The 19,024-nt window shown below is 35.4% G+C and overlaps 1 protein-coding gene and 1 pseudogene across 4 annotated transcripts in view; one reads left to right on the plus strand and one right to left on the minus strand.

The window, feature by feature from the left end:
* The window catches only part of Cdh19 (cadherin 19), a 111,184-nt gene that overhangs the window by 64,644 nt on the left and 27,516 nt on the right, over positions 1–19,024 (minus strand). For all 4 annotated transcript variants that reach the window (XM_087581149.1, XM_087581148.1, NM_001429618.1 and 1 more), the window contains 3 exon segments: positions 18,472–18,775; positions 15,733–16,024; positions 66–185 (listed from right to left, as the gene is read on the minus strand). In XM_087581149.1, coding sequence (XP_087437275.1) covers positions 66–185; positions 15,733–16,024; positions 18,472–18,663 — 604 coding nt within the window. In that variant the 5' untranslated portion in view covers positions 18,664–18,775.
* On the plus strand, positions 7,263–10,415 carry Eef2-ps1 (eukaryotic translation elongation factor 2, pseudogene 1; annotated as a pseudogene).

Consider the following 19,024-nt stretch of genomic DNA (forward strand, 5'->3'; position numbering starts at 1 on the left):
TGTGCTGACATTTTGTCTCTTGCAAATCATAAAAAATTTCCCTATTTCTTTTAATTCACATATACCTGTTGTTGGTTCAACAGAAAAGTATGGTTGACCTTGTTCTAAGTTGTATAGGATGCGAGCATGATAGCCACTTGTAGGGTCATCTGCGTCATTGGCTGTTACTTTTATGACAAATGTTCCTAAAGAGAAAACACATATTAACAGTAACTCAGATTTAGGTCTCATTTAATCAGAATCCCATTCACTAAAGCAAACAAAAATGATCATGTTAAAAAAATAATGCTGCTCTTCCCATTTCACATGACAACTTTAATATGTAACATACAAACAAGAGAATATACTTGTATCGATAGACTTAATTCCCTTAAGTTCTGGGACAGTAAACATGTATTTTTGTAATTAATGAAATGAGCTAATAAATCATTCATTATGGAATATTGGTTATGATTTTTCCAAGATGTGTGATAAGTGGAAGAATTTGCAAATAATATCAAAATATGAAAGCAGTCTGTTTCTAAAATAAATAATATTGAAAGCATTTTTATACATTACAGTAGTTTCAAGAAGTATCAATTGACAAGAGGTACACTGATTAGACTCCTAAATCACTTTGTAAATATCTATTTGATTTAAATTTTTTAAAATGCATATACATAAGTGAGTATTATTATTAAAATTCAACATTTGGATATAATTAATTGCATATCATCAATAAACATTAAGAGGTACCAAATAGATAAGGCACTGACCTTTTCTTTGTGTTTCTAAAAATATAGAATTTCAAATCCTGATACCTATGAAAGATCATTTTTTTAAAGTACTATATACTTTATATATAAGAATGACAAGAAGAGTACAAAATTAAGTAAACTTTTCAGGTCTCTTCACAAATGGCTTGAAAAATTTGCCAGAAAATCTATATCATAAATACCCCATGTACTGCTGAAAGTAAACACTGTGACTCTGATTAGTTTGTTTTGTCTCTTTTTTGTCTTAATATTTTGTTTTTTAACATTCTTGAAAAGATCAGGATATTTAATAGCAAATAGCTATTAATAAAATTATAAGCCACTACCACAACCCAATTAAAAATCATGATATAGTAAAATATATGAAAATGTTTCAGCCACGTTTTCAAATTATCAACCATCCCAGCTGTTCAGCATATAGACTACATAGCATTATGTGGTTTTTAAAAAAAATGCATCTAATATAAATATTGAATACTGTAAATAATAATCCAGAGACCATTAATTTAATTTATGGGTAAGTTACTGGGTAGAAAGTGTTCTTAAATTGTTCCTTGGACATACAAATTTTAATTTTTTTCTATCTCCTTTTATGTTTTTGTAAAATTCTTCGTATAGACTCCCAGTTGTTGTTTCAAGACTTAAACCACATGTCTTTGCTTTCTAAAACTCTTAGAAAAGCCATAATTTGCTAACTGAAGAAATTCATAATATGTTACATGCTTGAATGTCTTCAGCATATATTATGCAAATAAGAAGAAAGGAAAGGAAATGTAATACACCACACTCAGCACCCCAAACATTGCTCTAGATCTTTTTCCTTTATGGAATAATATTTTTTTGTAATAAAAACCTAACTACAAGGGGAAGCCCTTGTTCCTGCTAAGACTGAACCCCCAGTGAATGTGATTGTTGGGGGGAGGACGGTAATGGAGGGAGGATGGGGAAGGGAACACCCATATAGAAGGGGGGGGTTAGAGAGATGTTGGCCGGGAAACCAGGAAAGGGAATAACAATTGAAATGTAAATGAGAAATACTCAAGTCAATAAAGAAAAAAAAAAAACCTAAATACTTGAATACTTAATGTTGTTGCCTCACTTTCTACTAAATAGAGAACGTAATATATTTGATTTATACATCAGACAACATAACTAGTTAACTGTGTGGAAAATTAGATCAAAATCTTTTGAGTGAATAAAAACTGTTTTATATGAATTTGCAGAATGCCTTTGTCATGATATCTTAATAAGGAGTTTGATTTCTGGAGAAGTATCCAACTATTTTTTGTTATAAAACTGTTATTTTTTTATAATTATTTTATGTATCTTCCTATTATATATGTTCATATACATATATTCATGTTTTCATACATGCATATGCTTGTGTTTGCCAGTGAAAAGAGTAAATCCATTGTTCTGTTCTCTCCTTATCCCCCTTTTGGTTTGAAACAGGGTCAGTTGCTGAACTATGAGGCACTTTGTCAGGCAACCTGGGAATTCTGCTTTCACTCTCCTCATCATTGGTGCTATTAGTGATCATGGAGATGCTTAGGTTCATAAGTGAGTTTGGGATCTGAACCCAAGTGTTAAATTCTATTCAGCAAACACTCTTACATCCTGAATCACTTCTCTTGTCCCCTTATTTAAAATTAAATATAATGTCAAAAAGGCATAATCTTAAAATGGAAATGTCAGCTAAACATTATTCATCATTTACACACAAATGTTTTCAATGGATGGGTTCCTTTAACCAACATTATCTTCAGCATAGTCTGCAACCAATGCACCAAGGAACAAATGTTTCAGAAGAGTGAGCAGAATTATTTGTAAGAACCTGAAAACTAGGAATTATTCTGTGAGTCTGTACCATCTGGTCATGAAATCAAAGAGACTGAGAAGGCTTAAGAATATTGGTATCTAGTTGGCATATACATATTGATAAGGGAACTCTTGTGGTGCTCTACTGGTAGATGAAAAACTACAAGCAATTAACTGCTAAGAAAAGTGAGAATTAATCTTCCCAAAGAATGAGCTTCCTGGTTATTCAAACCCATAATAATGGGTCAGCCCAAAGAATACATGCATACAGGTAATCTGAGTTGACTCAGAATACTCATTTATGGATTTGATCATTCATATGCATGTGTAGCATAAACAGTTAAAGAAGGGGAAAATGAACTTTGGATGAGAAGACAAACATACAAGAAGTAAGAGGTACAGGAAGGAGAACATAATGAAACTATTTTAGTTAAAAACATAAAATGTTATCTGACATCAATGGGAGGGGAAGACCTTTGAAGATGTTTGATGCCCCATTGTAGGGGGATGCTAGAGCAAAGAGGTGAGAGTGCATGGAGGAACACCCTAATGGAGGAAAAGGGGAAGGGAATGGGGAAATGGGATAGGAGGTTGTAGAGAGGTAATTGTGAAGGGGAATGTCATGTGGAAGGTAAATGAATAAGATGATTAATCAAAATAAATAAGTTAAAAAGACAGTTTTGTAGTTTCAGTAAAAATTACACAAATACATAGTATGTAATTTAATTAAAACATTACATATATATGTATATATATATATACCTACACATATATTCTGTTCCTATATTCTATTATAAATATATATCATGTATGCATATAGCATATGATTTTATATTTTTATATATTATTCATTCTCTACAACTGTTTATGATATATGATCTAGATAATTGTTAAAGGTAATCCTGACTAGCTTCTCCCCAAATTTGAGCTGTTTTCTTGCCTGAATTGAATTACAATATAGGTTAGAAATAAAGATTTGATTGATATACCATGACTCAAATTGTTCCACTCTACAAAGGTCAAGGTGAGCTTACAATTTGAAAATCTCCTAACATGAAAAGAAAATTGATGTGAAAAATTATTAGACAAAGCACTTCTAAAAGGCAACTTTTATATGGATGAAAATAGAAATAGAAGTTGACTTTTTAATTCTAAAAGATAAATTTTTAAGCACTCTTTTATTCTTTTCTGATATAATGAAATAGTTGCATCATTTTCTCTTCTCTTTTCTGTCTAAAAAAATTTTCTATTTATTTCCTCTTTTTCTTTCAAATTATTGTACTTTTTTATTGTTGAGTCTCTCTCTCTCTCTCTCTCTCTCTCTCTCTCTCTCTCTCTCTCTCTCTCTCTCTTTGTCTGTATGCCTGTCTGTGTGCCAGTCTGTCTGTGTGTTTGGTGTAGCTCAACAGTGATCATATTATTTGTAAAGTGTCATTATCTTTCCCTAAGTAAAAAACATGATATTTTATGTTTCTTATAGTTTAACTTTATTCTGTTTCTCTAAAAGCAATAATATGGAATTACAACAAAATGATGACAGATTGATTGACATCTTTGTAGGAGAATAATTAAAAGTCTAATATGTAAAACTGCTTAATGGAAAAAATATTTAGGACAAAGGAAGATTCCATTACATTAAAGAATTTAAGGGGCTGGGGATTTAGCTCAGTGGTAGAGCACTAGGAACCTAGGAAGCGCAAGGCCCTGGGTTCGGTCCCCAGCTCCGGAAAAAAAAAAGAACCAAAAAAAAAAAAAGAATTTAAAGAAAAATATTTTATCCATTCATTTTTAAAAGCACAGTCATAGTAATATAGAATATGTGTGACCTCAACATATCATTAACTACCACACCAGATTTCAAACATTATCCTGTAACTAGGACTACTTGGTAAATAATAATCAATTAATCAGATTGTTTGTTCCTCTATCAAAAAACATTTACCGTGCCATATTACTAGGTTCTGTGTGAATGGTTAAAATCATGAAAGACATTCTCATTAATGTGAATTTAAGTACTACATCTTTTTGTTTATCTACTGAATCTTTACCATGATTATGCAATATTTTTGTAAAAATAAATGTCATACAATATTAGAATTGTTTCATGTTGCCTCATTGTTTTCTGGAAAACCTATTATATTCTATGACATGAGATTTAAGATTTACCAGGTATTATAGAGAATGGTGTAGTTTACTTCTCTTTGGTAATTATATACTGGTATTAAATTCATTTTTAAGACCCAGTTGGAGTTAAAATAAGATGATGATACAGAATTAAAGGAAATATGTACAGTATATGTATAATTTCATATAAATCATCATGTTCAGAGAAATATTAACAAGTGCTGATCTCTATTGAACTAAAACAAAATTTGAAGACTAGGAGATACATTAGTAACAGAATCAATAATACAATTTCTCCACACAGCAACTTAATGTATAGGCACTAATATACCCTAATAATTGTAACTTAGTCAATGTGGATTTATTTGACATTTATGATCACCCAAGAATTTTGTTGAAGACTTAATGATTCCCACCCAACTATTAAGTTTAGCATCTGCAAGAAAACTTCATTGGCTTGCGGTGTTTCAGCTCACACAGTGTTTTATCCTCTCATTATAATCAGAGGCATCCAAACAGAAAACATAAAAGAGCGATAAATTTTTACATGCACACTAATCATAGTGGCCATAAAGAATTCAGCTCTGAAACTTGTAAATAGGCCATTATATAATTAAAGTGTATATTTATTGGGGAGCACTTAAATAAACACATGTACCACAGTTTATAAGCATTGACTGCTAAAATTCAAATACCTGAATTTCAAAATGACTCATTATAATTTGTGTTGGGAAACATTGATTTTTCTGTTTTGAGATAAGCGATAATTTGTTCAGGCCTGTCTGTCTTAATGTAGATTAGGCTGAACTAGAACCCTTAGATATCCCTGTGACTCCATCTCCTGAGTCCTGTGTTTAATGGTCATCACCTCTATACCTAGTCCTGCAATAGTTATTTTTAACATACAGTTCATAAGTTTATTCATCTTTAATTTATCAAGATAAGTACTGGTCTAATTGTGAACTCCAAAAGAGTATATAGTATATACAACTATGTTTATCTGTACATTACATTAGGTATTTTTCTAATAATGAAATAATGAAAGGATTAATTAAATGATTAAAATGATTAAATTTAATAGATAAGTTACTGGTTTATCAGATGTCTGCTTATCCATTCACAATGAGACCCAAATGTATTAGTAGGAAGATCTTTACCTACTGACAATTCATAAATGGCACATCCTTATTATATTTGGTAGTTAACAGTCCAGAAATTCAAGGAAATATGTATGAGAGAGGGTCTGTTACTCACTTTCCCGCTTAACTGTGCAAAGTATTTTTAATCACTTTTAATTTTCTGACCACAACCATCTAAAATTAAGTCCATGCTTATACTTATGTGTTGCATGTTTGACACCTCTATCATTAAAACTCTGAAACAGATTGTTTTAGTCAGATCTTTTAAGGTCTATTTCAGAGCAGGTGAAAGGTCAGATGAACTGAAATAAGAATTCATCTTAACTCATTCATTTTGAATTTATGTGAAAAGTCTTCAGATTATAAGAATTCAATTGGAAAGGAAAAAAGTCAAAATATTGCAAATGATATGATAGTATATTTGAATAACACCAATAATTCAACCAAGAACTCCTCAGCCTGGTAAACAAATTCAGCAAAGTGGCTGGATATAAAATTAACTCAAACAAATTAGTAGTCTTCTCTCTCGAAGGATAAACAGGCTGAGAAAGAAAGTAAGGAAATGATACTTCATAAGAGTCACAAATAATACCTCAGTATGACTCTAACCAAGCAAATGAAAGATCTGTCTGGTAAGAATTTCAAGTCTGTGAGGAAAGAAATTGAAGCTCTCAGAAGATGGAAAGATCTCCTATGCTCATGGGTTTGCAGGATTAACATAATAAAAATGGCCATCTTTCCACAAGCAATCTACAGATACAATACAATCCCCATCCAAATTCCAATTCAATTCATCATAGAGTTAGAAGGAGCAACTTGCAAATTCATTTGTAATAACAAAAAACCCAGGACAGCAAAAACTATCATCAACTATAAAAGAACTTCTGGGGAATCACCATCCCTGATCTCAGGCTGTATTACAAAACAATAGTGATTAAAAAAAAACTGTATGGTATTGTTACAGAGACAGGCTGGTAGATCAATGGAATAGACTTGAAGATCCAGAAATGAACCTCCACACCTATGGTCACTTGATCTTTGACAAAGGAATTTAAACATTTAGTGAAAAACATAGCAATTTTCAATAAATGATGCTGACTCAACTGGTGGTTTGCATATAGAAGAATGCAAATTGACCCATTATTATTTCCTTGTACAAAGCTCAAGTCCAAGTGGATCAAGGACCTTAATGTGGATTAAGCCTGATACAATGAATCTAATAAAAGAGAAAGTGGGAAAGAATCTCAAACTTATTAGCACAGGGCAAATTTTCCTGAACAGAACACCAATGGTTTGTGCTCTAACATCAAGAATCAACAAATGGGACCTCATAAAGCTGCAAAGCTCATGTATGGCAAAGAACACTGTCATTAAGACAAAACGGCAACCAACAGATTGGGAAAAGATGATGACCAATCATGCCACTATGGACAAGAAAGCCAGCATTCAGAACATGCCAGTCATAACTCACATGGACCGTGGCAAGTCCATACTGAGCAACTCTCTTGTATGCAAGGCGGCATCATCACCTCTGCTCAAGCTGGGGAGACATGTATCACTGACACTGGCAAAGATGAGCAGGAGTACTGCATTACAATCAAGTTCACAGCCATATCCCTCTTCTATGAGCTCTCTAAGAACGACCTCAACTTCAATTAAGAAGTGCAAGTATGGCTCGAGCTTCCTCGTCAACCTCATCGACTCTCCAGGTCATGTAGACTTCTTCTCAGAGGTGACCACTACCTTGCATGTCCCAGAGAAAGTACTGGTTGTGGTGGACTTTGTCTGGTGTGTGCATGCAGACAGTTTCAGTGCTGTTGCAGGTCACCACTGAGTAAAACAAGCCTGTGCTGATGATAAAAAAGATGGATGGGGCCCTGCTGTAGCTGCAGCTGGAACCTGACCTAAGTGAGGTCAAGATAGATTAGGTCCATGGGCAATATCATGATCGATCATGTCCTGTGGAGCAGCAAGTTGAGAAAGTTACCCTGATTCCTAGTGGAGACAGGTCGAATCCCTGGAAACCCTAATAGGGACTGCAGGCACATTCCCAGCCTCCCAGATTAGGGTCTCCTTAGGAGCAGCAACCCTCCCCCCGCCGCCCAAACTCCTGTACAGAGGATTGAGACAGACCAAGTCATGAAGAGCAATGCCCTAAGCCCTTCTCCACAGGTTACATAGGCTCAAGACAGATCTGTCACAGATGACAACGCCCCAAACCCCTTCTCCACAGGTGAGGACATGATCATAGGTCACATGTGCTCAAGTTAGGTCACTCCTAGACTAGAGACAGGACCATGCCCTGCCCTGAATATGTAGATGTGGTGGCCCACCCAAAAATGTATTTAAGGGTCGTGTTCAGAAGTAAAGGTGGGCAATAATCACTCCGTTGTCTGAGCGCTTCTGTCATAAGAGTTGTAACACCGCCGTTTGGAGAAAAAGAACTGCTCTCCCCAAATTGCCACCAAAAACCCTCCTGCAATCTTCACTGGCTCCTCCATTTCTTGCTGGCTAAGCCTGGCCTGAAAGAATGCGGAACACCTCCCCAAGTTCTCTTCCTTTCTTGTGGAAAACTTCCAGCATGGAGGCCCACACTGTCCTGGGTACCATAAGCTTTGGTTCTGGCCTACATGACTGGTCCTTCACTCTGAAGCAGTTTGCAGAGATGTATGTGGCCAAGTTTGTAGCCAAGGGTGGGGATGTGGGCGTGGGGGGGGCGTGCAGCCGAGTAGGCCAAGAAAGTAGAAGACATGATGAAGCACCTTAGGGTAGACCTTGACTTTGAGCCGGCCAATGGTAAATTCAGGAAATCAGCCAATAGTCTAGATGGGATGAAACTTCCAAACACCTTCTGCCAGCTTATCATGGACCCCATCTTCAAGGTTGTTTGATGCCATCATGAACTTCAGCCAAGCTGATTGAGAAGCTGGACAACGAAGATGAGAACAAGGAGGAAACACACTGCTGAAGGCCGCTGGCTACCCACAATGGGGTTGCTCTGCTGCATATGAACACCATCCACTTGCCATCCCTTGTCATTGCTAGAAGTACCATTGTGAGCTGCTGTACAAGGGTTCACCTGATCGTGAGACCGCCATGGGTATAAGAGCTGGGACCCATAAGCCCTCCTTATAATGTATATTTCCAAGATGGTGCTAACCTCTGACAATTGCCACTTCTATGCCTTTTTGTACAGTGTTCTCTGGGGTGGTGTCCACCGGCCTGAAGGTCCAGATCATGGCACTCAACTATAGGCCTGGGAAGAAAGAAGGACCGGTTTCTGAAGCATATCCAGAGGACCATTCTGATGATAGGCCACTATGTGGAGCCAATTGAGGATGTGCCCTATGGAAACATTGTGGGGCTGGTCAGAGTGGACCAGTTCCTTGTGAAGACGGGAACCATCATCACTTTTGAGCATGCTCACAATATGCAGGTGATGAAGTTGAATATCAGTCCTATCATCAGGGTGGCAGTGGAAACTAGGAACCCAGATGACCTGCCCAAGCTGGTGGAGGGGCTGAAGTGGCTGGCTAAGTCTGGCCCGATGGTCCAGTGTATCATTGAGGAGTCTGGAAAGCGCATCATTGATCTACCTTGAGGACCTGGAGGAGGACATTGCCTACATCCCCATCAAGAAATCTGATCCTGGGGCTGGGGATTTAGCTCAGTGGTAGAGCGCTTACCTAGGAAGCGCAAGGCCTTGGGTTCGGTCCCCAGCTCCGAAAAAAAGAACCAAAAAAAAAAAAAAAAAAAGAAATATGATCCTGTCGTGTCCTACAGGGAGACAGTCAGTGAGGAGTCCAGACTACTATGTCTGTCCAAGTACCCCAACAAGTATACATGAAGGCCAGACCCTTCCCTGACGACTTGGTAGAGGTCATCGATAAGGGCGAGGTGCCCACCACGAGATCAACGCGCTTGCCTACTACTTGGACAAAAGGTATGAGTGGGATGTTGCTGAAGCACATAAAATCTGGTGATTCGCACCTGATGGTACTGGTTCCAACATTCTCATGAACATCACAAACGATGTTCAGTATCTGAATGAGATCAAGGACAGTGTGGTGGTTGGCTTCCAGTGGGCCACTATGGTGGGTACTCTTTGTGAGGAGAACATGCGTGGTGTGTGATTTGATGTCCGTGATGTGACCCTGCTTGCTGATGACATCCACCAGGGATGTGACCAGATCATCCCCACAGCATGCAGTTGCCTCTGACCACACAGGCCCGCCTTATGAAACCTATTTATCTGGTGGAGACCCAGTGTCCTGAGCAAGTTGTGGGTGACATCTACGGTGTTCTGAACAGAAAGTGTGGCCGTGTGTTTGAGGAGTCTCAGGTGGCCAGTACCCTCATCTTTGTTGTCAAGGCCTACCTGTTTGTCAATGAGTCCTTTGGCTTCACCACCGACCTTTGATCCAACACTGGTTGTCAGGCCTTCTCCCAGTGCATGATTCTGCCTGGGAACCGCTGTGAAGATAGCAACCACCCCAGCCAAATGTTAGCCAAGATCCACAAGTACAAAGGCCTGAAGGAGGGCAACCCAGTGCTGGACAACTTCCTGGAAGAACTGTAGACATCCTGGTACTGCCACATGCTGCCCAGTACCCGCCCATCAGAAGACACCTTGAGACTATCCCCACAGTGCTCCTCTGGAGACTGTTGGGGTCACCCTGACCAAACTCAGCACTCACACTTGCTACCAATTCTATTTATTTCAGAATTTCCAGTCGGGGCAAATGGCCCTCTGTAGCCTGGACTGGCAGGCCATGGGGTGTGCAGGATACAACTGTTAACATTTTCAGAAGGAAACACGCAGATGTCCAAAAGTCTAAATAAATGCATTCAGAGGTTAAAAAAAAAGGTTCTAAGAATTCATTCTTAAATGTTCCTAATTTAAAAAGAAAAATATTTTCTGAGAAATAATTATAATTATTAATGTACATACATATTTTACTTGAGTTATAGGTTTTATCACACTTATACTTTACGATGTTCTATATAATATTGATTTTAGATGCAAAGTATTATTGAGTACAATTTTATGTGCTTTTCCAAAAACAATAAATATGTAATTTCAGATATTCTTTTTTTTTTTTGGTTCTTTTTTTTCGGAGCTGGGGACCGAACCCAGGGCCTTGCGCTTCCTAGGCAAGCGCTCTACCACTGAGCTAAATCCCCAACCCCTATCAGATATTCTTTTAACAACAGAATGAGAATGCCTATTTTACTTATATTCCAAATGTGAAATACTTCTATAGTCATTCTTAATAAATAAAGCCAACAGAATCTCTTTCATAAATCATGTTATACTTTAATAATAAAATCATCTTGATGAAGATATAATAACAAATTCTTGCAAAATTTGAAATTTTGAAATTTCATATCTCCCTGTGATATGAAAGTTTTGGAAATTTTATTTATTTCACCTGTGAAATGAATAAAGATTTAAATGCAAGAACATATAAAACCAAAATTTAATGTGAGTAGCTTTACAATTTTTTTGTATCCACATATATGATGGTCATGGGGTGCAGCAAAAATTTCCATTCAGAATATGAAACCTAAAAGGGTTTATTGATTATTTAGTTCAGCATATAGTATGAACCAATTTAATAAAGAAAGCCTTACATTAGTTTATGAAAGATAAATTACCCGAATTTGTGTTAATAGGCCATGTGGTATAAGTCCATTAGAGGCTTACACATGCTCCTATGCAAAGCTATGACTTAATTTACTGAAGAAGGTTTTCAGATGTGAGGGTGATCTGGCTGAATCATCTGTCACCCCATTGATCACCAGGGGTGATATGGCTGATCTGACTGTCTAGGTGGGTGTCCCCTTTCTCCCTCACTGCTCCATGTGCATCCCTCCCGAAGCTGCGTGCTCTCTGTCGAAGAGGATGACCATTCCCGAATAAATGAGGATCAATCTTCAGTCAAGGGTATACTAGTAGCTGTTATTCCCGGCTAGAACCTCCAAACAAGCTGTCAAGAAGTTTTTTTTTTTTTTTACCTGTAAGTTAGGTACAAAATATATTTTAAATAATATATTTTTATGCTTTCACCAAGATGCCTCCGAAAGAAAAGAAAGAAGCCCCACCCCCCACAAAAAAAAAAAAAAGCCGACCCAAAGCAGAGGCCTTGAAAGCTAAGAAGGCAGTGATGAAAGGTGTCCACAGACACAGAAGGAGAAGATCTGAACCTTATCCACTTTCGGGTGGGCCAAGACCCTACATCTGTGGAGGGAGCCAAAAGCTAAAATATCCTCGAAAGTGTGTACCCAGGAGAAACAAGCTTGAGCACTATGCTTTCATCAAATTTCCACTGACCACCGAGTCAGCCATGAAAAAAAAATAGAAGACAATACACTAGAACACACTTGTGTTCACTGGGAGTGTCAAGTCCAACAAGCACCAAATCTAACAGGCCTTGAAGAAACTCTATAACACTGATGTGGCCAAAGTCAGTACCCTGATAAGGAAAGCCTGACAGAGAGAAGGTGGTGTATGTTCCCTTAGCTCTTGATTATGATGCTCTAGGTTGTCAACAAAATTGGGATCATCTAAAGTGAGTCCAGATGGCTAGTTCTAAATATACTTTTTTCACCATAAAAATAATATATTTCGTATGAAAGTGACTTTTTGTTTGCCCCCACATATGTCAGTGCAATAATCAGGTACCTGGTATCTCTGGGGTCAAGAAGAGGAAACCAGATTTCTTAAGAAGAGTGACAGAGTGCTTTGCACTCCTTTGTGAGTATGTAGAATCAAATTAGCTTCTGTCAAAGAACAGGCAATTCTCTTAACTGCCGATTCACTCCTCTAACAATATACAACTTATTTTTAACATCCTCCCTTTCTTTGACATGCCAAGTTAGATGAAAACTGATAGGCATCAGGGAAGATTATCAAAACAAGTCACTATTGAAGTAAGTCACAAAGATACAAACATGAATATTCTACATCAACAAAAAATTTACTAATTACTAGAAATTTATAATCTCTTGGGTCACCATTTTCCTTCATCCAAAATCACAGATTCTCACTTATCCAAAATCACTGGCAAATTCTCAAATTGACTTTATCACCTGTGCATCATTTACATACAGATATGCACTGTTTTGTTTTGTATATGTATTCAGTCCTTCTTAACCTCAAGAATTTTGAATATTTGAGTGTTATACTTAGTTTATTTTTGTGTGGAAAGAAGATAATAGCTTTGTAGTCTAGTGTAACAAATGAAAACACACACATATCATGTCTGAACACACACACACACACACACACACACACACACACACACACACACAACTGAAGCTCAATTCCTTTAGAGAGTTCAAGCCTGAAAAAAAACTATATATCAAGTGTATAGGAAAACAGGTAAATCACTTCTCGGCCTTTTGGGTAAGGTCAAGTGTGAAAACCAGGTAAACCCAACATTGCTTTCTTTCTTTTTTTTTTTTTCCAGAGCTGGGCACCGAACCCAGGGCCTCCCGCTTGCTAGGCAAGAGCTCTACCACTGAACTAAATCCCCAACCCCCCAACATTGCTTTCAAAGAAGTGAGTGTTTAATACAGCCAACTAATGAAAAAATAAAAGCATGAACTTACGTTTTAGAAGCATGTTCAATGTTGGATCAATAAAGAATATATAATTATTAAACAATCTATTAGAAACTAGTATGCATAGCTATCAAACAACTAATTTACAGAACTTTTAAAAGTATTTAATATATTGTGCAACTATTTTCATGTTGTTTTAAAGACCTGTATTTTAACCAATGTAGAATATGTTCATTAATTTGTAACTGCTATGATAAAGGGTGGAAAGTCAGGAGAGAATACAGTGGATATATATTTTACAATCAATGGATAGCAATGTTAAATTTTCATGAATAAACTTCAAAATATATTGGCATATCTTTAAAACATGGGTGAAGCATTTGTTTATTATTTTAAATGGATATTTTAATTAAATTCTGTATATTATTAGCAAAATTTTGACTAATTTAATAAAAGAATTTTGTATAATCATAGGTCCCCTGGACTGCACAGATATTTCTTCCAAAGAAGATAATTACTTAGTTTCGTCATGTTGAAATCATCTCCTCTTCATTCATTATATTTAAGAATTTAATGGCAATAGCATCAAAAAGTAAATTAAACAATGCTGAATGTAAATGTTCAAACAGCCTCTTATTTTGGTATTTCTTGATTTTAATGCTTCTAATAGTTTTTAAAAATTATTATTACTTTTATTTTTTTACAATATAGCCATTGTCCCCTTCCTGTACCCCCTCCCACAGTTCCTCATTCCATGTCTTTTCCCCTCATCTCCAATATCCAAGAGGGTAACATTTTGACCTATTGACTGTGCCTTTTGCCTTACAGAAGCTTTTCAGTTTCATGAGGTACCATTTATAAATTCTTAATCTTAGTGTATGAGGCATTGGCATTAGGAAATGTTACCTTATGTTAATGAGTTCACAGCTCTTCATGTTTTCTCTTCCATTAGATTCAGTGTATCTAGATTTATGTTGAGGTTCTTGATGGAGTTGAACTTGATTTTTTTAAAAGGAGACAAATATAAATCTATTTTCATTATTCTACAGACTGCCAGTTAGACTAGCACCATTTATTGAAGATGCTTTTTTCTTTTTTACTGTATATTTTGACTTCTTTGTCAAAGATCAAATATCCATAAATGTGTGTGTTGGTTACTGGGTTTTCAATTCTATTCCATTGACTGACCTGTCTGTCTCTATACCAATACAATATAGTTTTATCATTATTGTTCTATAGTAAAACTTGAGGTCAGGGATAGTCTTTCTCCCAGAATTTCTTTATTGTTAATAATTGTTTTCGCTATCCTGGGTTTTAGGTTTATGTTGTTCTTGTTTTTGTTTCAGTTAGTTTGTTTTTCCATATGACATTGAGCATTGTTCTTTCCATAGCTATGAAGAAATGTTTTGGAATTTTGATGTGGAATTCATTGAATCTGTAGATTACTTTTGGTAACTTAGCCATGTTTACTATGTTAATCCAACCAATCCATAAGCATGGGAAATGTCTTCATTTTCTGATGTCTTTTCCAATTTCTTAAGACACTTGAAGTTCTTTTTATACAGATCTTTCTCTTGTTTGGTTAGAGTTACTCCAAGATATTTTATATTATTTGTGACATTCTGAAGAGTGTTGTTTTCCTATTTTCTTTTTAGCCCTTTTATCATTTGTATAAGAGAAGGCTACTGATTTATTTGAGTTAATTTTATATCCAGCCATTTTGCTAAAGTTATTCATCAGCTGTAAGAGTTCTTTAAGCCATTTATGCTTTCATATTATCAATGAATTATTTGTACAGATTATTTTCTTTAATTTGTCATGTATATTTTGTAAAATTTAGTAATCAATACAATATGTACATCTGTCCTTTTTAAGCATACTTTTAAGACTGTTATGAAAATAACTTTACAATACAGAATGACAAATGTGTAAAATGTAAATTTTAGCTGAATTTTAGTTGAAAGTTTATGTTTGAAATTAAATTTGTTTCAGAAATATATGCATCTAACAAAGACAAGTAGTATGTGTGAAGGTGCTTGTGTGTGATACAAGTAGTACAAGAATAAAATTAACACATTATACCTTAGAACAAAAAGTTTGAGGAAAAAATAAATAATGCATTAACTAAATAGAGTTCAACATGAAGCAGTTATAATTTCTCGTGTAATTGTACCTTATAAAATATTATTATATAATCTAATTTTTCAAATACTTCACTTAAAATTTCAAAAGAAGAATTATGAAAATTATTGCACTACCAAACATATATTCAAAAATTTAAATCTATTGTCATTGTAAATAATGTTCTGATGTAAATTAATATTTAATACCTTCTGGAGACATCTCTGGTACAATGGCTTCATAAGGTTCATCTAGGAATCTGGGTTCATTGTCATTGACATCCGAAACTCTGATGACAAACTCGGACTCAGGTTCCACAGCCTTCCCAATAGTGGTATCTATTACCTGGGCCCGCAGAATGTAGAGGGATTGTTTCTCTCTATCAAGCTTCTGCATGGCAAATATGTCACCTGTTTTTTCATCAATACTAAAGCTTCCATCACCAGTTCCCAGTAGCTTGTACTGGAAAGAGTTGTTTCCATTGTCTAAGTCAGATATTAGCTGCAAGTATAAACAAAGACAAGTGAATTCCCAAATATATGGAAAATTCAATGTAGAATACACAATTTTTATGCCAAGCCAATTTGTCGTGTTCTTTTGACATGACAAAATGGTTTACATGATATTTTACATGTAAATTATTTTACATGAAGATGTCACTACATTCTAACTCAAATATTTTAGTATTATGGAGCATATATCTGTCCCTCGGACACCATTTATGAATATGTTCTTCTTCTGAATAAGACTTTCATGGAAAGACATTCATGCATGATGTATAATTTATAGTGATTCCAATGATAAGAGTTGTAAACTATTGTTCTGTAATAAGTAAATGTTGTATGTTATCATGGAGACAATCAAACTATAGCATAAACTATCAATTTATTGTATTAATAATAAAAAATAAAATTTCTGAAAGATAAAATGAGAAAATAACTATACAAACCAACTTTCTCACTACATCTCTTTTTTTTTCTTTTCTTTTTTTCGGAGCTGGGGACCGAACCCAGGGCCTTGCACTTGCCAGGCAAGTTCTCTACCACTGAGCTAAATCCCCAACCGCCTCACTACATCTCTTAAACTTGTTATAATTAATTATTTATGAAATGGGTGGTATTTACTAAGTCATAGGCTAAGAAATTAGTAAAAATAAATTTATACATCAGTCAATATATCAAATCTCACAGTAATTAAAAGTTGAAATTGTGTTCAGTAATAGAGAGAAACTTAGAAACAAGTAAATGTATCCCACACATATTTGTGAAATAATTTCCAAAGCCCATTGAGCTGAGTATTTAAAAGCAGTAGGGTGCCCAAAATATTTTCTTGACTGTTAGGTTTCCTCACTATATCCCCAGTCTCAAGTTAAGTAAATTCCTGCCCATTAGGAATGCAGGTATATTATAAGATATAGTTTATGTGTACAAAAATATTTATTGACATAAGTACCTTTTGTTGTGATGGGAAGCCAATATCACTGCAAAATTTTACCTAATTGAATGTAATGATTTATCCTTCTTTAATAGTTATCAATAGTGGAACATCCACACTATCTCTTATCCTCAATCGTTTTTCAATTACAAGCACCAAGAATTGATTGAAGTTTTTTTTTAACTAAAGCTTATTTGCATATTCCATACACCATGTGGAATTAGTTATAAAAACCATTAAAATGCTGCCAGATTTAATTTTATAAAGTTAAAATAAGAAGGTCTGCATGAATGGTTCAATGACCCAAAATGCTTTCTGGTCATTCAGAGGACTACTTTTTCATTCTCAAAGCCTACAAGGTGGCTCAAAGTAGACTTTAACTATAGTATCAAGGAATCCTATGATTCTTGGCATCCATAGGTGTATGGCATGCATAAGTTACACATTAAGGCAGACAAATCTCTCTCTCTCTCTCTCTCTCTCTCTCTCTCTCTCTCTCTATCCTCTCTCCCCCTTCTCCCCTTGTCTTGTATCTATCTATCTATCTATCTATCTATCTATCTATCTATCTATCTATCTAACTAACTAATCACTTAAAATAGACTAAGAATACAATATGAAGAGCCAGTCATTTTTTGTGTGATAGCCATGTGTGCATGTTGCCTGCAAAAAACAAAAAGAGCAGAGCAATACCATTTGCGGTTAGCTCACACATGCAGACACGGAAAGATTTAAAATCTATGGTTGACTCTTTATACATTTTATGGTTAGGATACAGAGAAAGTTAGTGGATTCTGTGGACCAGACTAACCTTTCACTCCTGAATGAAAGAAACAAAGTAAGTTAGGGAGTTTGGAAGACTTTCAATTAAACTTTACCACCACCTAATTAGCATTGAACTTATTTCAGTACATCTATCAAGTGGCGGGGGGTGGGTGTTAAAAATCAACATGTTACTGAAATTACCTGTGTTTAAACAAAGAATACAAATATCAAGTGTACTAATAGGAGAGATTCTCATAAAAATTATTCTTTAAGTGTGTCTGATAAAATTAAAATTATCATTCTTTCCATTTGAACTTCACTAATCAAATGATATGTGTAGGCTCTTGAAATTTCTGAGCCATTAAAATGGATTGAATCAATATGCTTCATTAGAAATTAATGAGAGCATAGCAATAGCAATTTAGCATAGATAAATATGATGCTAACTACTGTAGATAAATAGCATCAGACTGTGACTGCTTTAAGCCATTGTAACAAACAACATCACTTCATTTGTAGAGGCTGATAATAGAGACAGCATATTCATGAAAAAGATAAAGAGAAATTGGAAAACTAGACTTCCCTCTTTAAGTTTTGAACAAGTGTTTGCAAATTCAAGTCTATTGTGCCTTTGCTTGGTTCTTTCTAAGGGAACCTTTAACTACGTAGAAATCATCAGACATTAAAAAGCCCATTCACATCACATCCTTACAAAGAAATCTACTGTAACTGTTTCAGGAAATAAGTACCCGTCCAACATGTTGTATAGTATCCATTTCCTCTGGTACAACAAATTGCTTCCACACCCAGCCACGCTTAGCTCTCCCAAGAGATGGTACTGCTCTCTGAGCCTTCTCAATTTTCAAGGTTTCTGCAACTTTAAGGCAAGGCCATATGAGAGGAACCATCAATATCCAGTATTTCAAGAAGTAGTGGTTCATTCTGGTGTATATTTGGATTCCAATTGTTTTTCTATAGCAGAACAGGACTGATCCAAACCAAATGTGTTTGTTTCTTTATACTCTTGTACAATCTTAAGTATCCTGTAAGTTCCTAAAATGTGGGAAATAGAAAAAAGATACATTAAAAAATGCACTTTCTCACATAACTACTAAAGGTAGGTTACAACATTTGCAGTTGGAAATATAGGAATAAAATAGACATTTAATTTATCTTCCAATTAAGTCAGTTAGTTGTATTTTGTAGCTAAGCACTTGTCTGATTGTAATGCTATAAATTTCAACTCAAGTACCATTTGTTTTAATCTGCACTCATAAATCTCCCTGAAGGTTGTAGTAATCC

Source organism: Rattus norvegicus, chromosome 13 (genome assembly GCF_021556685.1).
Source record: "Rattus norvegicus strain SHRSP/BbbUtx chromosome 13, alternate assembly SHRSP_T2T, whole genome shotgun sequence".
Classification (NCBI taxonomy): Eukaryota; Metazoa; Chordata; class Mammalia; order Rodentia; family Muridae; genus Rattus; species Rattus norvegicus.